Source organism: Fusarium pseudograminearum, chromosome 1 (assembly GCF_000303195.2).
Source record: "Fusarium pseudograminearum CS3096 chromosome 1, whole genome shotgun sequence".
Lineage (NCBI taxonomy): Eukaryota > Fungi > Ascomycota > Sordariomycetes > Hypocreales > Nectriaceae > Fusarium > Fusarium pseudograminearum.
In genome coordinates, this window is record NC_031951.1 from 5,935,756 (window position 1) to 5,956,053 (window position 20,298).

The following is a 20,298-nucleotide window of genomic DNA, read 5'->3' on the forward strand; positions in this document are numbered from 1 at the left end:
CCTCGGATCCAGTCATGAGTGGCCCTCAACTGTTGAGTTTCATCGACTGCATGTTGACATTTTGGACCTTACAAGTAAGGGCCGTTGGGACCTGGACTAGCGATTTAACGGGCGAGTCCGTTGGATAACTTGCCCCGCATGGGGGAAAGTCTAACTCTAACGGATGAATCCTCTGAAGGATGATGATCTAACTGTAGTGCAGTGTAGCTATCTCGAATTGTATTTGGTGTTTCGACATTTCGCAAGATGACAAGAATAAGATGAGCTCGAATCAAGTCACACAACCGTGCACCCGTCTCTTCGGCCCTCCGTCGACTAGGACTAGGGACTAGGGCAGGGGTGAAGATCCTGGGGCGAAATATGCCCATGTCCATACCCATACCCTCCAGCCCCAGACCAGCTGCATGAGTTGCAGTTGCAGTTGCAGTTGCATCTGCAGCCAAACCGCAGGCCCATGGCCCATATTACTGTCCAACTTGCGCACTCTAGTCACAGGCAGGATAAGAATAGCATCATTACCGTACCCTAACCATCGCTGGTGCCGAGCGGCGTTTAGATAGACGCGGGAATAATGGGCTTTTCACGGTAGTTTGAAGGCTCTGCTCATGACATCCAACATGTCGGTGAGCATTCAGGCAGTCTGTAGGTAGACGGAAAACAGGTTCAACGTTCAGCCATGTGTGTCATGATAGAGAATTTGCTTGTTCCCGCGGACAATGGAGGGACTTTGATCTCTCACCCTCGCTCCCATTCGTTGAAATCTCATACGCAAAGCGCCTGGCAGTCGCCGTGGTTAAACGACTCCATGATTCCATTGGTCCTCGGTCAAGGACTTTCTACCAATGATGGAGATGCACTCGTTTCACTCCACAGCTCGTCAGATTAAACTCCATGATAGGGACAAGGACATAGACAAGGACATGGACACTGACTCTTGCTCCTGCAGCAGATAGAAAACAAAGTAAAAAAAAAGACTATGAACGATTGACCCCTCAACCTGTTCGCTGATCCTCGGCAGCAGTTCAAACCCCATGTCGTAGAATTATTGACAAGGATTCACTATATTTCGGCAAACACGTTGATCAAAGAGGGAGCTCACGTACGATTTTTTCCAATATTTCCGAAAAAAGAAAGGAAAAAACTCTGTGTACCAAGTCAAGCGGATCTCAAAAGTCCAAGCCAAGAATTCTCTTAATTCTTGAATTTACGTATTGGCCAACTCTCAAGTTCACCGCCATCCGATGTTAGTCCCCGTGACGGGTCGACATTGAGCGTTTGAGCGTCAAAAACGCTCACGGGGCCAAAGAAGCAAGTCCAAATAAAACGGTCGGCAGTCGTGGCGACGTCATTCCAAGACATACAAGGCATTCTTTCTACCTGTAGCATTCCATATCGGCGGTAGCAGATCACCATCCCTCACGAGGTCACCGTCCCAAACGTTCGGTGTGAGTTTTGGACTGAACCGCTGAGTTGGGTCCAGCCCAGATAGATAGATCGGTGTGTACAACTAGACTAGACCAGACCAGACCTAAGCTGAGAATAGAATTCACAGCTCTTTGGCGTGGCAAGGCGAATGCGCTGGCAAGGCGGCAAACGCGTCTTGACGTCGACTATCGGGAAATCTCGAAATAACTTGCAAAATGTCGTTCGTTCCTGGATCAGTCTTAGATCTTGCTGCACGATGAGGAACATATCGCCAAAAGTGGATTATCAGAGAGGCATCCCATCATGCACAAGATGCAGCAGTAGTAGACCAACTCCGCCACAGGCAAGAAAACCCAGCAAACAGTATCATGACCGCCACAGGTATTCCCTGGCGTCCCTGCTTCCCGGGCTTCAACTGACGTGGCAGATGGCTCGTGGCTGGCCACTCCGGCAGACGACGAGAGCTCTCATCCCTGTCAGTGTGGCTTGTCAGTCGACCGAGCCAATGGGACACGACTTGATGCTTGAATTTGAGGTTTACCCATGTCAAGTACCTCGAATTCGACATCAAAGTACTCTCTACCTCAGGCAGCGGTGAATGGCGAGAACCGCCGAATGCGAATGCAAATGCAGACGCAGAACCTGTGCAGTTTGCCTCATTGACAACTCATCAAACCTGCAAATATGTCCCAGCCCTGCCTGTTAGATGGGAAAGCCATTGCATTATTTCGCTTCGAGGTGGACACACCCACCGACCATGAAAGAAAAGGGAAAGGCTTGAAAGGCTCTGAATCGTCCAACAGAAACTGGAGACAAGCTGGAGTCCCAATTGCCTTAGCCGCCTCTCTGCCAACCATAGCCGCCAGACGGCTCGGCGACAAGGGTTGCCTTATCAAGTGCGCAGGGGTTTCGCTATTGCCATTGGTCTACTGTCTGAGACTCGTCTTGAAGCTAAGCGTTGGGGAAACATGACAGCCAGAGGATCACGTTGTTGGTCATTGTAGTATTATCTCGCTCTTATAGAGTTGGACCCCCCCCTCCGCTCATTAAATTGTCCTTTTTACAGGACCTCGTTGGCCATTAAGCCGTGGGAGTCATGGCACGTTTGTCTAGCACTATTCGGTAGACAGCAAAAGTCGTCTGAGAACGGAGATAGTGGCTTGCGTCCTTCAACACACTACGAGCCCATTAAGGATTGCGAGATTAACGCAGCCGCGAGTTTATGTTTCTCGTTGGTTCCAGATGTCTTCGAGCTATTCATCATGTGCTTCCTTGTTCCGATCAATGAATCAGACACGATTCTAACGATCAATGCCTGCTACCCCTTCCCCTGGCGTTGTCATTCATGTCGATCTGCTCAATGGCTGGAAACATGCACAAATCGCTGGCGCTTGTATAGATCTTCGATCCCAACAGGACCGATGCTCAAAACCTCGGGTGATTCGTAAATATATAACGCAAAAAGCTTACCGGTCAATATAGGGTTGAGCTATGAAAACTACTGAACCATCTTTCCTGTTCTGTTGCTTACATCGCCAGCCATGAGCTCTTAGTGCAGCTGAATGTTAAAATTCCCACCGATGTCTACAGGAGCATGAAAATTTTCACTCTTCCTTGTGGTCAGAGTTTCTGTTGAGGCCTCTGTGAACAACACAGTTCACCTCCCATCACATCCGTAGCATTGACACTCCAGTCGCCTGGAAATAGGGGCATCGCAAGACCAACACCGCGGCCCCGGGAGTCGTGCAACGGCGCACAACTATCGCGGGAGCTAGAGCTGAAAGGAGGCTTCCCCGTCCTGGAAGCTCAATCCCGCCGTATCCTTGGTGGGCCTTGCCAAGGTCATGGTGTTGAGCAGTAGTGGATGTGCATGTGAAGCTTCAAATCAGCTTGGCCCCAACTCTCTATCTTCGGTTCATATCCGAAAAGCCGTCACCCCAGGAGCTAATATGAAAGGGGTTACGCCCATTGATCTCCATAGTACTGATGGGAATACAGGATCTCGGAGACTTGCTAATGCTTAGTTTGGATGATAACCATTCGGATCGTGCGAATCATTCCGACCTCAAAGGATGATCCCAGTACAAGTACAGGGCCACCGTGTCCAGACATCGTAATGATAGGAGAAAATGCGTGGTAACTAGTGTATTGACTTATTATTTTACTGAACCGACATATCTCGGGCTGGTGGGGTATTTGTGTCGTGTGCGATACCTATCAAAGTGTCCTTTACCTACCCAAAAGAAGATCCATGGACTTAAGAACCCTTCTCAAGCGGCAGACCATTACCCAGAATCCACTGCAATGTTCTGGTTGAAGCTGATTATAAACCACTCGACAATCCATGAGCTAACACAGAACCCGTCGCTTCAGTTCAGGATACAGGAGATAGCATCTCGTAAACCATGGACTGATTCGCGACAACATTGTGTTCAGTGGGCTCAGAAACCAGGTGTTCCAGACCCAGAGGCCTGTAAGCGATGGGAGGTGAAGTTGAGCGGACCAAAAACGCCGATTTCCTCTTTATTCATTTAGTATCCTTGATAATCTGCGCTTGGAAAAGAAAAGCAAAATTGTTGTACAACTAGAAGCTTCATTCATGCAAGTCAAGTCGGTTCTGCCTTGCTTCGGCACCGGTGTTGTCCAATTGATCAGTTCCCGGCGAACCTGGCTGCGCGTTTCTCCGCCTTGGCTTTCTCAGTTGGGTCATTAAGGATACCACTTCGGGTCGCAGCACCCTCCTTTTGAGCGCCCTCCTTTCGGGCACCGCGGTCGCGACCATTGTCGCGACCACCACGGCCTCTACGTTGTCGACCGCCAGGACCATTTCGTCTGTCCATGCTCTGTCGCTTTTCCGGTCGGCTCCCTTCAGTCTCGGTGTTGCGGTCTCGGCCTCGCTTTCGAGAGCGCTCAGGAAGAGCAGAGTCCAGGGTAGTAGCCAGCTCCTTCTCGTCGAGACCGAATCTCTTCGCACGATCAGCGCGCTTGATCGCGTCTTCGTCCTCCTCAATGCCGAATCGCTTAGCACGTTCAGCACGCTTCTTGGCCTCATCATCGGCAGCAGTGGATGACAATCCCATGGCGTAAGACTTTTCAGGCTCAGCAGGCGCCTCTTCTGTCTCAGCAGGTGCTTCTACCGCAGCAGGCTCCTCAGCATTCGTGGGTTCGGCAGGAGCGGCCTCGGCAGCAGGGGCATCGGCAACGGGTGCCGAAGTAACTGGGGCGGCAGCGGCAGCGGCAGCGGCAGCGGCAGGTGCAGCGGGAGCCTCGTCATCACTGTAGCTGATCTCGTCTTCTTTGTTCTCGACTGAAAAGGACACAATTAGCTGGTGTTTTTTATGCGACGAACTTTGCGCGCGAGGAATTGGGAGCGAATCTAGGGTTCGGTGGACGTACCAGGCTTCGCCTCTGTCTCGGACTGCTTGTCGTTCTCCTGGAGTCTAGCGATGAGATCGGCCTTGTTTCCAGTCTGAGAAAGGCTCTTCTCCGCCAACAGCTTTTTGAGCTCAGGCACCTTAAGCGTGGAGTATTCAGCCATGATGTGAAATTGAAGAGGAGTTGAAAGAGCGTTTAGTGAATTCGAAATGGAAATGCGATCTAGATTGCGGATAGTGATTCAATGGCGATATTGATGCGCGTGGGATGGAGAGCTCGGAAGATAATGGATTGATGGAGAATGGAAGCTCAGCTCTGGTACGCGGTTGGGGATGACGCTTGGTGTATGAATTCGAGATTTTAGTGGGCCGCTCCTGTTCTTTGTTTGGTTCCAAGTTGACATTAAATTGTGGACAATGTAGTATGAATAATATCCCTATGGCATGCTCTATCTTATTGTCATCTCCGTCTCGTAAATTCCTTTGTGTTCGCAGGGAGATGGCGGTGCACAGACCACTCAAGCTCAAAAATGAGGCTAGTACCTGTAGGGAGCTTAGCAGATGGAAGGCAGAGCTCTTTGTCCCGCTGTAGGTAGGCTCCATGCGTACCTACAGTAGCCGTTTTGGAGGGCCTCATCCAGTGCAACCTTCCAATGGCCTATTGTTCCCAGGCATGTTTAAAGCAGTTGAATTAGGAGGCCTCTAGGTGTGTATCTTTTGGAATTAACCAGCGACCGAAGAGACTTTCCATTCAACTTACGATGAATATTAGTCAAACTTGGAATGTTTAGGGCTCAAGGCTCTGTCCGCACTTGCACTGAATCACAATACAGACAGGCTTAGTACGGCAAGGACGCAAGCACGTTGCCGTCCGATGTCCGATCCCCGCGAAACTGTGCATCCCGTAGTCCGATGCACCATTCCTTCACTGGCTAGCAGTCATCTTTTCTCTGATTCAAGCACAGCATGACCACATGATTCTGCCTGGCAAGTTGCAGGACCATTGTCGAGGGCCTCACGTGGCCGCAGCTAAAGTGCATATATCAATGTAACCCCAGAATGGCCTGTACAGCTGAGCAACCTCGTTTTGTGCTTGTGCGAGAATCGTACAGATGGAGTTCTCGGACGTCTAGGTCCGAGGTGCAGGAGCAGGAGCAGTTCAATAAGCGGGTTGCTCGGCGTAGTAAAAAGAACCGTTGGTTAGCAGTAGTATAGGTCCAAGTTTAAGGCAAGGTACCTGAGTTAATTCCCCGGATTGCGGGTGTTTAGAGGTTAAAAAAGGCCAACCTGACCTCTATTATACTGCCTATCCCAGCCCAGTTGCTCCACACCAGGTACCCTTTTTTCTTTACCATGGTTCACCAGGGGAAGGACAAGGAGAAGGAGAAGAGAAGCAGGAGACAAAACGTATTACAGTATCACTTGAAATGATTTCTTGGCCTTGGCACTATTTTTTACGGTCACCAAGTTGAGGGGGTTCCTCCTCTTTCTCCTGTTTTAATCCAGTCAAGTCAAAGTCTTTCATCTCGGTAACCGTATTTCTTTTTTTACGGTACAAGTACAGGAGTAGCTCGACACTTTTCTTCCTCTAAATTGAACTGTACTTCACCAACCAACCTTAACTCGAGTTGATCTTGCCTCGTCCCGTGCCCCCTCTTCCCGTCCCCACGGGTCGTCGATCGCTGCGACTCTTATCGACATTAACATCAACATATTGCGAAATACAGATCCTGTACACAATCCCTCTTGACCGTCTAGACTTCTTAAACTCGATCGGAACACTCGGGCACATCCGTTCCGTCATCGCTACTCTCCTCTCGACTTGGCCTCTCCATATCATGCAATAGCATTCGACCGACCCCTTGGAAGATGCGAAAAGTTCAGCCTGCCCTTCAGCTACCGAATGCCCACTCCAACAGCCAGTACCTGGCTATCTCTACTTAAAGTGTTTCGCATTTTATAGTTACTTTTCTTCTGAGCGATTCTTGCCGAGGAGTTGACCTCCATACTTCACCAATCCTTACATCATGACTCGGCGAATTGTACGTCCCTCCGTCCTTTGGCTCTTTACCAGGGCCTGTTTGACTGACCATGCTCCTGTTATCAGGTCCGAACAGCTGCCCAGCTCGCTGGCGCTGCCCTTTTTACCTTCCTCGTCATCGCTTTCCTCGACCGCAATTATCGTGTCCTCCCCAATTCGATTCATGGCTACATGCCATCCCACCACCCCGGACTTATCGTCACCGATGTCACAATAGTCACATGTTCAAGTGTCAATCCCTTTTCTTCCTGCGAGCTCGATAAAGAATGGCACCGAGTTGACAAGGACTTATATCTTGGAAGGACATGGACTACGAGCGCCTACCTATACGTAATGCGCAAACATGAGGAGGACCTTACCGAGGAAGACCGAGTTGTGGTGGACGTTTCGGTCGGTAGACTCCAACCTCAGCCCAAGGGAGAAACAGACGACGCCTGGGAATCTCGTTCTTCGGGTATCTGGATCAAGCGTTCGGCCAAGAGGAAGGCTAGTGATTCAAAGCAGGCTGTCACCGATGTCGATGTCCTCTTCGGAGATGATGCCGTCGAGGCAAGAGACGGATATGCACTCACGGGAACACCCCTGCTACTAAACACGGGTGGCAACCTTCTTTGCGTCCAACTGACGGTGCGACGAGGCCCGGTCCGAGAGTCCAAGAAGCCTACACCGAGGATCCGCAACGATGGACGATACAAGATCATGCAGATCGGTGATCTGCATCTTAGTACCGGGGTGGGCGCATGTCGCGAAGCCGTCCCCGATTCCTACAATGGTGGAAAATGCGAGGCCGATCCCAGAACGCTCGATTTCGTGAATCGGGTACTGGATGACGAGAAGCCTGATTTGGTAGTACTGAGTGGCGACCAGGTCAACGGTGACACAGCACCAGACGCACCGACGGTTAGTGTCATCATATTTTCCAAGTCACAGTGTTGATTTCTAACATCGTCTAGGCTATGTTCAAGATTGTCTCCCTCCTCATTGAACGAAAGATCCCCTATGCTGCCATTTTCGGGAACCACGACGACGAAAAGACCATGTCTCGTGAGGCCCAGATGGCTATCATGGAGAGCCTTCCCTTTTCTCTTTCTACCGCCGGGCCGGCTGACATTGACGGCGTTGGCAACTACTATGTTGAAGTCTTGGCCCGTGGGAAGACAGATCATTCTGCATTGACCATCTACCTTATGGACACCCATGCTTACACACCTGATGAGCGAAACTTTCCCGGATATGATTGGGTTAAGCCCAATCAGATAGAGTGGTTCAAGAAGACGGCCGCTGGTCTCAAGAAGAACCACAACGAATACACCGGTCGACACATGGATATTGCCTTTATTCATATTCCTCTGACAGAATATGCTGACCCAGCACTACCCCGTGTTGGCGAATGGAAAGAAGGAGTCACTGCCCCCGTCTATAACTCTGGATTTCGCGATGCCCTCGTTGAACAGGGCATCGTCATGGTCAGTGCAGGACAGTAAGTTTGAAGGATTCCATGTCTATTATAACCGCTAACCAACTCTCCAGTGACCACTGCAACGACTACTGCTCCCTATCTTTAGCAGGCGAGGGAGAGACAAAGATCCCTGCCTTGTGGATGTGTTACGCCGGTGGCTCCGGCTTCGGTGGATACGCTGGTTATGGTGGCTACCACCGTCGCGTACGCCTATTCGAGGTCGATACCAACGAAGCCCGCATCAAGACTTGGAAACGTCTTGAATCCGGAGACACAGCTTCTCGCATAGACCTGCAAATTATCGTTGACGGCGGCAAACCACAGCCCATCGCCCCCGTTTCATGAGCTTATGACACACTGCATTTTCTTTTCCAAGGGTAAACAGGGGTTATGTTCGCTCGCTCACATCTGATATTTCTTGTATTCGTGTTTCAGGATCATCAGCCTCCACGCCTCCATAGACTGGGTGGTCTTCTTTTTTTGTTGTTGATGAAACCATTTTTGTTTGGAAAGCATTCAAGAGCATATCTATGGCCGGGAGGTTCTTGTATAACAGTTAAAATATCCCACTTCTCGTTGCAGGTATTAGCAAACAGGGTACGACGATGATATGGCACACATCGTCGGGGTTGGGAATGGAGTTGTTTTTGGTTGACTGGAATACCATGGCGAGCCAATGACTGGTTTCTATTATATTTAAAGTGCCTCATGTGTGACTGTGAACACCCTGTTAACATAGCCAAGTCGTGGATCTGGCTTGATATCTCAAATCTAGAGTAGTCGAATAAGGGTTGAGTATCTGTCTTCGATTTACACACAAACATCACATAAACGTTGTTGGGCAAAGAAGATACTGGTCAAGGCACATTGGTTGAATGATATTGGTTTGTGAATCGTGTCTCTATCGTCATCCGCTATATACCACTGCTCCTCTCCTCGCCATATGCCTTTACTCTCCCTCCGCTATATTCAGTAAAGGCCAACCGCCCTGACATCTTCAAAGTGAATCCCAAAATCATGCTGATAATGTACTCCCCCTGGGCCCAAGATCGCACCGGGAGCCCAGGTAAAATCCTCCGAGACGCCACCCACCCATGTCTATATGCATGTACGAAACAACAACAAGAATGGTATGCACAACCGGATTAAAAAAGGCTTCAAGAAATGTGGTATCGTTAAGTCTCATTGCATGCCATGCCATGCTATGCCTCGAGAAAAGAAGAACAAAATGTAAAAATGATGGTGTGCGAGGCAACACCGGGATATCAAAAGTAAATAATGCAGTAATTCTGGGGAAGGCCCAGAGATGTGAATGTGCTTGGAATCAAGCACAACAAAAGTGATAAAAAGGAAATTTGGACGGGCAGGTTTTAGATGGTCATGACTTCTTGGTGAACAAGTCTCAGCACCCAGCTTGCTTCGGCGACGCTGGCGCACTGGAAGCACCACTTCTTGACGTTGCCGCCTGTTGGACCTGTAGGTGGAACGACACCGGCAACACCGTTACTGCCCTTCATCTCCTCCCAGACGCCACACACGATACCGCGGCTACCCATTGCCGTGAAGCAACCGCTACCTAGAACGGCATCCAGCAAGACCTTTGGCTTCTCTGAGTCTTTGCGTGGGATAGTAGTAACAGTAACCCGCTTCTCCATACCGTGGTCGGCACGAAGAGCCTGGTGCCAGCCTCTAGGAGGTCGTTGGATGGAGAGCTTGCAGTTGCCAAAGTCCTCCCATTTGGCGGCTGCGACGAGAAGGTGCAGGCGGATCTTGAGGTCTTCCGTTCCAAAGTTGGAGGGTCCGCGACCGCTGTTCTCGACGCTGATTGAGGGTGAGCGGGGGCTGTTGCCGCCATACGAAGAAGACCCGGGAGTGTTGCTACCACCATAGCGACTGTTGCGCTTCACAGAGGATCGGGCCAAGCTGAAGGGAAGTCCGCGTCCAGTGAGTCTCTTGAGGAAGCTGGAAGCGGAGAGAGTAGATGAGGGAGTAGTGCTTGCACCATCATAAGATAGGGTAGGGGCACGAACTGAGCCACGGTAGCTGTTCTTACGGCTAAACCAGCTTCGTCGTCGGCTGCTTGTGTCGTCATTCTCAACAGGTGGCTTGTGTTCACCAAAGCTTCTGAATCGTGCTTCGTTTTCAAGTTGGATGAACTTTTGGTTGTTGAGACGAGCGTGGTGAACCGACATGTAAAGGTTGTAGCAGTCAGGTCCGTTGTGGCATCGGAAACGGAAGTTTCCTCCACTATGAGAACTGGCGAGATGACAGTCTGACCTAATTGAAGAGCGAATTTCAAGGTCGACAGCGGTGCTCTGACGAATAAGCACTAAAGGAGTGAGATCAAGTGCGAGCATTGGCTTGTCCCCTTGCACAGCTCCGCTGTGGACGGCGTAGGCCTCAATCTGACCAGGGGTGACAATGATCGAGAGGTTCTCTGCCGCGATGTTCTTCCACATACCCTTATCAGACCACCTTGAAATCATAGCACTGTATCTTTGGACGTTCTCCTCGGGCGCCATCTTTTGTCCGTATAGGCCAGCCTGAGAGGCAGAGTTGGAAGGTGTCAGGCTATCTGCTGGGCCTGATATGATTGATTCATGCAGTTGATGGCGTTTTGGCTCGTCTTCGGGATACTCTTCCTCATGCAATGTCTCCAGCTCCTCTCTGGCATAGTCCCGGGATCTAGCGTCATCTCTGATACTGACTCCTAGCTCGGTCTCAGGCAGATCGACGCTCTCAATATCGTCATCGTCGGAAGTATCATAGCTGTAGTCTGATTCCGTGTAGTCCTCCTCCTCGGTGTGCTCGTAAGTGCCTTCTGTGATAGAAGTTCCAGATATCGACGACTGGTCCGAGGGTAGGTATTCATGTTTGAGTGGAGAGGATGTGCGACGCTTGACACGACTATTGGTGGGTGGTTCGAGAGCAGGGGGCTTGGAGTACTTGGACTTGGGTGTTGGCTGAGGACTGGGACTCAAGGTTCGATGAGCTGGTGGTGGTGGCGCGCCATCATCTCGTGAAGATACATCGCTCTTGCGGATGTTGAGAGGATCAGGCTGCATACTATGTGAGGTCATAGGTCGTTCCTCAAAATCGTACTGGTCTGCCGTTCCTTGTAAATCATAGTAGTCGGGAGATTTCAGAGGAGGAGAAGTCACTGGCGAGGCTGACCGAGGACGGTATCTGGTTGGAATTGACCGCCTGGGTGTTGTTGGGCTTGCTGGAGGTGACTCGGCGGCAGATGAGCGGCGAGATTGGGAGTTTCGAAGAGATTGGGCTGAGTATTTGCGAGATGATCCTCGAACGCCCACTGGGACATCCTGCATCTGAGATTGCGAATGTGGTTCATCATCATCAATTACACTGGGCTCTGGCTCTCTGGGGGGTACGGGGGAGACAGGAAGGATGTCGAGCCAGTCCAAAATCTGATCTTCGTTATCGGTCGTCAGTATGAGTAGCTCATGCCATGGTCTGTCGTTGTGTGTTCCCCGTATCATGATAATCATGTCGAAATTTCCATCGCCTGTCCTGGCTGAAATCAACTCAATGGGCACCGGCGGAAACAAGAGATATGATCGACCCTTGACACCATTTTCACGGATCAATAAGTCGCCCTTGTCTTCAGGAAAGCGCTGATTGTCCCGGTGTACCAATTCAACCTGGCACTCCAGACGTTGACCATTCGAGTGCGCCAGGTCCAGTGAGAAGAAGTCCTTGGCACTAACTTGTCGTGATGGCTCGATGTACACATCCTCCATGGGACCAAGGGTTCGTAAGTCGCGCGATCTCGTAGTATCGGTGTTAATCGCATCTTCGTCTGTCAACCTGGCCGTTTCTTCACGGTGTCGACGACGTGCCTTTTCTTGTAGATCCTCAAAGTCGCTCAGAAGATCGAATGTGTCGTTGGTTCCAATTATGGAGTCGACGCATTTGAAGAACTTGGTGATCTGCTTGAGTCGGAGCAAAGGTCTCTTGAGCAGATGAGCCACGTCAACTCGCTCACCCGCGGCATCAATAATGTCGCCAGCATCATTCCGTGGCATAGCCCCGACCAGAGAATCTTCATCGTCCAACACTCCGGCCACTGGTGCAAGGTTGACGACGAGATCTTGGAAGCCCAGCCTCCAAGCGTCCAGGTACTTGTGGTAGATGGGCACGACTCCGTGGCCCCATGAAGCAAGTCGACGAATATCTTGAATGGGAGCTTTGCGATGGGCCATTTGAAGCTTCTCCAGGGCAACTCCCATGTTCACGACAGACTTCGAAAGGGCGTCTGCCTTGGTGACTTGGCCACCAGAGCCGAATAGTTCGTTTCCATTGTCGCCATTAACGACCTGCTGTAGAAGAACTGGAATAACACCAGAAACCAATGTCTTCAACTCTCTAAGATAGAGACTTTCATCTTCGGCAAATTCCTTGAGAAGATCGTCATTCGTCACATCGTTTGCCCCACCTCGGGCTTTTCGCATACTTGGTCTGGAGCGGTTACCGATGATGGCGCTGGGGACGTTTTTATCGTCGGGAAGAGAGAGAACTGATACAAGATCAGAGTGACGTGTCAGACGCCTCTTGAGGCCAGAACCTTGATTCTTTGAGTTGGAACGCGAATTCGAACGCCGACTATTGCCTTTTGTGAAACCTGTGGATTGCGTAAGAGTGGATTGGGTGACATCGGTCGTTAGATCCGATTCGACAGCACTAGAACCCTCCTCGGAAAGGATTGTTGACAACTCATATTGACCCCTAGTTGGCGGTGGGAGACGCGGCCCCATCATACGCGCTGATGGCAGAGCCGCTCGAGCATCCCCAGACTGCTCTGGTTCGTCAACATGCTCTCGAGGCGGCTGTTCTTGAGGCTCTGGTGTCTTTTGAGGTTTGGGTGTCTTCCGTTCTTCTTCGGGAGAAGCGGATCTGACGCTTCTTAACTTTTCAGTCTTGGATAACTCTGTTTCGGTCCAATTTTCGGAGCCTTCAGAAACTCGGTCGTCATCGTAGCGAGAGTCCCCATGTCGATAATCATCGTATCTTGATTCCTCGTATCGTGAATCCTCGTATCTTGAATCATCGTAGCGGGAGTCATTGTATCTAGATTCGGCATACATTGATTCGGGCTCATCGTCATACGGTCGTTCTTCTCGACTTTGGTAAGGCTTTACTTTGGGAAGAGAATTGACTGATTCACCCGTGAATGCTTCCTTCAGCATACCGAAGAGTGAGTGTTTGGGACCGGACTTGGGAGGAGGAGGTGTGCTCCGCGTTGCTTTGGTTCTCTTCAAACCTGTGAGACCTGAAGCCTTCGCGGGGTACTTTGTGTCCTGACGCTTTGGTTTGGTCTTAGAGTCCGGATCAGGTGACGACACTGGCGATGGTGCTGGAAGCTCCGTTGAAAGATCGGTTGAAAGATCAGTTGAGAGGTCCGTTGAGAGCTCTGTAATTGTCTCTGGGGAAGGTTGTCGCGCAGGTTCAGGCTCAGGCTTTGGTTCAGACTTTGGTTCAGACTTTGGTTCAGGCTTGGGCTCAGGTTTAGGCTCAGGTTTGGGGGTCGATTTCTTGGGAGGCTCAGGCTCTGGTGTAGGTTCCTTGGCAGGTGCAGGCTTCGGCGAAGGAGTTGGTTGAGGTTTCTTCTTGGCAGGCTCTTGTGCAGGCTCTGGAGTTGCTGGCAATGGCTCACTCGGAATAGTTTTGTCCACCGTCTCTGTCTTGCTCGTGCTCGTAGACATGTTCCTCTTCTCAACACGAGATGTACGACGGTGGCTCTTGATCGTTTCAGGCGAAGACGGCTCATCTGGCATGTCCTCGCTCAGAGGAGTCGTGGGTGGCTCTGCCTTGGGCTCCTCAACAAAGGGATCAACAGTGGTATTAAGCCACTTCTCGATACTTGTTGGCTTATTAGGCACAGCGTCCCTTGCAGGAGGATGCTCGTTGATTTCATGAATCATCTTGTTGGCACCCTCCATGACCTTCTTGAAAACCTTGGGCATGTTTTTGAAGCTTGTGTTTCGTTCAGGTTTGGCGGGGCGAGCAGGACGGATAGGACGACTTCGGAGCGGTCCTCCGCGAGCACGTAGAGGGAGATCAAGTTCGGTAAATGCAGAGTTGCCCCATGGGATGTCCCCGGGGATATCTGCGATAGACTTTGCCAGAAGGCTGGAAGACAAATCTGACCCATCAAGTTGAGATGGTTCTATAGTGGAATCATCGTCAGGTACCCATGTTTCCTTGCCCTTCTGCTTGGTCGTAGGAGGCTGGTAACTCTTGGGTCGCGGCTTCGCTTTGCTCGATGATGCAACTCTCTTCTTCGTAGGAGTATCGATTGCGGAACCATCTTCCACAGCCTCGATAGGAGCCTTCTTTGACAAATCCGACTTATCGTTTGTCCTCGTTGTCTTGGACAATTCCGAACCATCCTCAATGGCTTCGCTGTACCTCTTGCTCGATACCTCGGAGTTCTCTCCACCAACGCTCTTGGGAGTGTCTGTCATCTGCTTCTTCATCTCCTTTCTCACGGAGCTCATACTAGGTCTCCGTGAGCTAGGAGCAGACTTGAGCCGCAGTCTAACACTCCTCACTGTACTTCCAGCATTGGACGAGATGTCACTCATAGGTCTTACTCGAATTCCTTCGTCGTCAGTGAGGTTCGTCCTCATGGCTCTCACCCGGATACCATCGCCACTCTGTCTCTTCTTTCGAATGGGCTTGACTCGAATTCCATCATCATGTCCCGACACTGACTTGGCAGACCGTTGGGCGGTTACTCGACTGCTGGTGACATTGCTTACTGTCAACTCGCTGTCGCTCATAAATTCGCTATCTGTATCGTCCATCCATGGTCTTGCGCCCAGTGATTTAGATGACTTGTGACTCCTTGGTGCCGGTGGATCCGGAATTTCGACCATCTCTGCCCAAGCCTTGACTCTGTTGGCAACCTTGGGGTTAGCTTGGGTGCGAAAGATAAAGTCTTTTGGTATTTTGGTCGGGGCAGGGATCTTGGCAGGCGATGTCTTTTTCGTCCCGTGTTTCCGATTCTTTCTCCAATGTTCGTCGCTAACAACACGCTTCTTAGGCGGTGGATTTACTTGTTTTGCTATTGTCGGCGTTTTTGGTGCAGGTGTTTTTGCCGTCGGTGTTTTTGGTGTGGGTGTTTTTGGTGTCGCGATCTTTGGTGTTACAACTGGTGGTGGTGGCTCGGGTGTTTTTACGGGTGTTTTGACGGGTGTCTTTTCCGGCACAACCTCCTCTTCTTCCGTAGGCAGACTCTCCTTGGTTTTGTTACTGGGAGGTTTGGACTTTTTTCTCAGCTTAATCCGGACCCGATCCTCTTCCGTAACACTCTGAAAATCCTCGTCGTCAAATGCAACATCGGGTGGTTCGGTCGCTGCATCATCTGGTGTCTGTTCCAAAGCGGCAGCGTTGGCCTTTTGCCATTTCTTGACTCGGTCTCGGACGCCGTTGGGAGGTGGGACACGCTTCACTTGGGACTGCCTCATTTCATGTCGTAGTTCGGCCTTGACAGCTTCCAAGCTCATCCTCCTCTGGCGCTCAGCCGTTTGCCGTGATCTTGAGGGCCGACCCAGAAGGAAATCATGGAGAAGTGTTGGCTCCCTTGTGGATTTGGCGCGCGGACGGCCGCGAGCCGCCGCTGCTGGCGGTGCCGACTTTGGTTCTTCTTTTTCATCGTTATCTTCGGTGGGTTTCTGAGGGGTCTCGGGATCTAGAACGGCCTCCTCTACAGCTTCCTCTGGAGAGGTCGGGGTTGGTGATGACATGATCTCAGCTATCTAGAAATTGAAAGTGGTGAGCTTGTTGTTCGTCGAAGCGAGTGAGCACGGTTGTTGATGCGTCACATGCGGCAGAGGTCGCGCAATATTCGTACCTGAAGCCCGATAACATGCTGTGCGGTCGCAGAGAAGCGGTCGGGGTCCAAGTCGAGGCCGAAGTCGCTCTCTCAATCCTTGGCGATAAGCTACCGTTGAAGTCGTGGGATTATCGTATCGGAAGGTCTGCTAAGGTTTGCACGAGGTTTTGGAGAAGCGAGGGAAAGGCGGAGCAGCCGTTGAACTATGCTTGATGCAATCGCAAGGAGGAATGAACAGTGATAGTGGGTAGGTACGTGGGTGAGGAGGGGAAAATGACGAGATGACAAGGGAAGGTTCCGGGGGATGACAAGGTCAAGGAAACGGTTAAGGAAGGTTTGTGCAAATGACAGGAAATGGAGGGCTCTCCAAAAATAAAATAAAAATACGAGAGGTACAGTGAGAGTAAGATTAAGATTGTTATGCCGTTCAACTCGTTGGGCGTTGGAGAGGGCCCTCCATTCAATTTGGAGGTTGCGTCGTTGACGGTGGACTTGAGTCGCGGGTGTCCCAGGTAACCAAATGGCGGCCCACCTGAGAGCTCAGTGTAAACAAGACTTAAGCCACCATCCCACCTATCAGGGTCAGGGATAGTGGGATGTGGCGCCTAATTGACAGGGCCAATTCCAGGGCTTTAGTGGGTCAGCCATGCAACCCCTTGGCCTAGATTAGTGTTGTGATAGGCTAGTCTGCCCTTGAAGACAATCATCTGTCCAAGCCCGCTGCGACAAATCCAAGCCTCCCGTGTCTGGCTCAATCCGATCTCCGATTTTCTCCAATCCGATATTTGCTTCGGACATTGAAGATCGACAATCATGAGCTTTGCTATATACGAAATGGGTCCCTTCATCATTCATTCAAAGAGGATGCGACCTGACTATTCATCCACATCTTTTGCATTGTACCTGGTGTTGTACATATTCAATAGCCGATATGCTGCGTTACCATTAAACAAGTCTACTAGACAGCCTCCCATTGAACAACACAACACACAGCAGAAACAACATTGACATGGGTAACCCCTCTTATTTCTTGGCCAAACACCAACTAGCCTCAAAAACACCACACGGCCTTGTTTTCGTTGCTGACGACGACTGACTAAAGAAAGAGCCAAAACAGAGGAAAGACGAGGCCTGGCCATCCATCTAGACTCACAGTAAGATGTCTCAGTCATGGGTGCACCACCAAATATTCAAGGTTGTGGTGCATTTAGACTTCCACAACTGCGGAGAAGCTATAACACACATGGCAAAACAATATCACCCGCCGTTGGGCATCCATATAGATCACGATCAAGCCTCATCCTGTTCTTAGGGTTAATAACCAAAACAAGGATATCATCGCTTGGTCTTTGTTGCCGAGCATGAGCGTTCCATTCAAGACTGAACAAGTATACCGCTCTTTGTACGACCCGCAAATACTCTCCATCAGATAATTGGGACGTTGTCTGGAACTATCTAGAACTGGTGGTACCGGAATGCAGTACCGAGATCTCAACATCCACTTCCCGCATTCCTTGTTGAGTTATTTCAGCTTTCATGAGCCATTAGTGTTTCGGATATCTGCTTAAGCTTATGTTCCAGATCGTGATGTTCGATTTGTCTGGGAACTTACCCTGGAACAAAAGACAACCTTGAGTGAGAGCGTCCTTTATTGCACGCACAGTCTACTGGGTAGCAGAAAAGTTGACCTCCTAAGTCTTAGGTTACAAAAATAAATAGCCTAAAGAGTATAGTCTAAGTAGCATAAGCTGATCTACTAATTTCGTCTCTTATGCTTCGAGCGCCAATTGTTCTGATACCCTGAGGACAGTCAACATCTTAATAAAACCATATTTAAACTCAAGGATGAATTTGGCGCTATTAATGAAAGCCTAATTTAACTATTAAGGGCAGTACCAAGGCGATTATTATTTGGGTAAAACGAATAGCCGACATGAATGAATGACATGCAAGTCATGGAGTGAGTAGTCTGTCTCATTGCAATCAACCGTAGCCCGAAGCACCCGAGTATTGGATCGACATTTCCATCCCCCAAGGGAATATCACAAGTTGTATCACCTGACAACTTCTTTGTTCACCCTAGTCTGAGACATTTACCATCCTAGCAGTGGTTGTTCCAAGGAAGCACAAAGGATAGTCAAGTCACGAGGACAATGCGCTTAATGTTGATCACCAGCGTCTTAGTCTCACACGGAAGAAGGCCTTTTGTATCACAAGAGAAGCATGAGAATAATCACGCAGAGAAAAAACAATAGTTCCAAACTAATTCCAATGTATTGTGCAGACTGGTATCCCAAATTCCAAATAGGTATCGAAAACGGATTGCTCCTGGAGAAATGTACTATGGATGAATATGTGCCCTTTGCGTGTGTGTGTGTTTCCTCCTCCGACCGATGCACCAAATAATTGCATGTCTGACAAATAGGTATTCCCTGGACTAGCCATTACTCCTGATCCGACACTCCCTCCATGCAAGCCTTGTAACGCCGCCAAATGCAGATGCAACCTGGGATATATGCTAAAAGAGACAAAAGAAATAAGAAAGATATGCAAGACCTAAACTCCGACTTATGCAAGATGACTTCTCTCCCCTCAACCCCTTAAACCTCAACAGCAGGCAGCACAAAGCGAACCTTCTTGGTTGGCTTGGACTTCTTCTCCTTTCGCTTCTCACCCTCGGCATCCTCATCGTCACTGGTGTCGCTGCGAGCACCACAGCTGCTTCCAATCTCGCTCATCAACTCCTCCTCGGTCTCTTCCTCAATGGACCATACATCAGGGCTTGGCTCACGCCACAACTGTCCAGGTCGTCGTGCTGCTGAGTGACCTCGAGAGCTGGCTCCACGGCGGCCACGTCCTCTTGACCTGCCACGGAGCTTTGGGCTGCTTGAAAGAGAAGTTGGTGATAGAAGGGCGTTGTTGGCGGTTTGGTTGAAAGCGGGTGTCTTTGGGCGGGATGGTGGGCGGCTGTTAATGAAGAGGTCACGGAGGGATAGCAGGCCGTGCTTGTTGGGTGAGAAGCTGATGTACTCCTCCTCCTCGTCATCATCGTCGTCATCCTCGTTGTTGGACTCTGAAATCTCGGAGCTGGAGTCGGGTGACATGGGTCGAAGGCCAGGCTTGCGGAGTCCGTCGAGAGTAGATGGGCTTACACTGCGGACGAAGAGTCGAGGGGCACTAGCATCCTCGATACCAGCATCAAAGTCGAACAAGGCGTCGTCGGCATCATCATCAATGTCGAGAAGAGGCGCCGGTGTAAGAAAGTATGTAAGAGGATCATCGTCGATGTCGTCCAGAGGTGGAAGAGGAGTTGTCTTGGTAGAGATGGTAGGCTGGAGGCGCATCTGAGTAGGAGGCCAGGAGTCCCGACGAGAACGGATCTCGGATTCGGTCGACATAGTTATTACTCGTGGAGAGTAAGTAGTAATGGTAGTAGGTAAGGTAGTGTAGAGTAAAGTTGCTTTGATTTGGGCGAGTATCTATCGAGGTCGGCGGGATGCAGTAGTATATAAATAAAGGGACTTTGTTTGTAAGTGGGTGTGTGGCTTGAAAGGCTTCACCGCGATTTGGTGTTGAAAACAAGGTATGAAGCAGACGAAACAAAGACGGACTGTCTTGTAAGGCTAGGAAGTGGATGCTCTGACGTCTTTTCCATGGAAAGTTCTTTGAAATCACTCACCGCAGGCCGTTTCTTGTGTTTTGGAAGAGTGAACACGAAGAACGCTGGGGTAATGATACTCGAACAGGATAAGAGATCAGACAATGAAGGGGCGAGCACACCTGAGCTATATAGTCATTTGAACGAACGAGAAGGACTCTTTACGACTTTACTCGCATTCCACAGGCTACTACTATCTGAGACATATCACACAGGCATCAGCCGTACAGTACAGTAGTTCATTGCCTGGTAGGCATGGGCAGGGCATGGGCATGGCTGGAAATAGGGCCAAGGAGTGAGAAATGGGCTGCATGAACCCACTCACAGAAAACAAGGCCGTATATCCAAAAGCGGCCCAACTCCCAGTCATATCTTGGAATCCGTCTTGGGTCCGAGGGCCTATGACTGAGGAAATGGGTGGTCATCGGTCTACCTCTTTGGGGCGGGGCAAGGCAAGCCTCCGCACGTGAAGTCGTTTTAGCC

At 50.2% G+C, this 20,298-nt stretch overlaps 4 protein-coding genes across 4 annotated transcripts, besides 3 other annotated features; 1 reads left to right on the forward strand and 3 right to left on the reverse strand.

Annotated features, from left to right (window-relative positions):
- Positions 1-4,076: 4,076 nt before the first annotated feature.
- Positions 4,077-4,963, reverse strand: FPSE_09970 (uncharacterized protein; the record flags this gene model as incomplete). The annotated part of the gene is made up of 2 exons (XM_009263087.1): positions 4,077-4,732; positions 4,822-4,963. The coding sequence occupies 2 exons, from the start codon at positions 4,961-4,963 to the stop codon at positions 4,077-4,079; spliced, it is 798 nt and encodes a 265-aa protein (XP_009261362.1).
- Positions 4,592-4,687: a microsatellite.
- A 1,199-nt stretch (positions 4,964-6,162) lies between the features above and the next one.
- Positions 6,163-6,193: a microsatellite.
- A 633-nt stretch (positions 6,194-6,826) lies between these two features.
- Positions 6,827-8,644, forward strand: FPSE_09971 (uncharacterized protein; the record flags this gene model as incomplete). Its single annotated transcript, XM_009263088.1, has 4 exons — positions 6,827-6,841; positions 6,907-7,740; positions 7,794-8,320; positions 8,371-8,644. 4 exons carry the CDS (start codon positions 6,827-6,829, stop codon positions 8,642-8,644), a joined length of 1,650 nt encoding a protein of 549 aa, XP_009261363.1.
- Positions 8,645-9,669: 1,025 nt separating this feature from the next.
- FPSE_09972 (uncharacterized protein) lies at positions 9,670-16,068 on the reverse strand (the record flags this gene model as incomplete). The annotated part of the gene is made up of 1 exon (XM_009263089.1): positions 9,670-16,068. One exon carries the CDS (start codon positions 16,066-16,068, stop codon positions 9,670-9,672), a length of 6,399 nt encoding a protein of 2,132 aa, XP_009261364.1.
- Positions 13,762-13,842: a microsatellite.
- Positions 16,069-18,757: 2,689 nt separating the features above from the next.
- FPSE_09973 (uncharacterized protein) lies at positions 18,758-19,555 on the reverse strand (the record flags this gene model as incomplete). The annotated part of the gene is made up of 1 exon (XM_009263090.1): positions 18,758-19,555. The coding sequence occupies one exon, from the start codon at positions 19,553-19,555 to the stop codon at positions 18,758-18,760; it is 798 nt and encodes a 265-aa protein (XP_009261365.1).
- Positions 19,556-20,298: the final 743 nt, after the last annotated feature.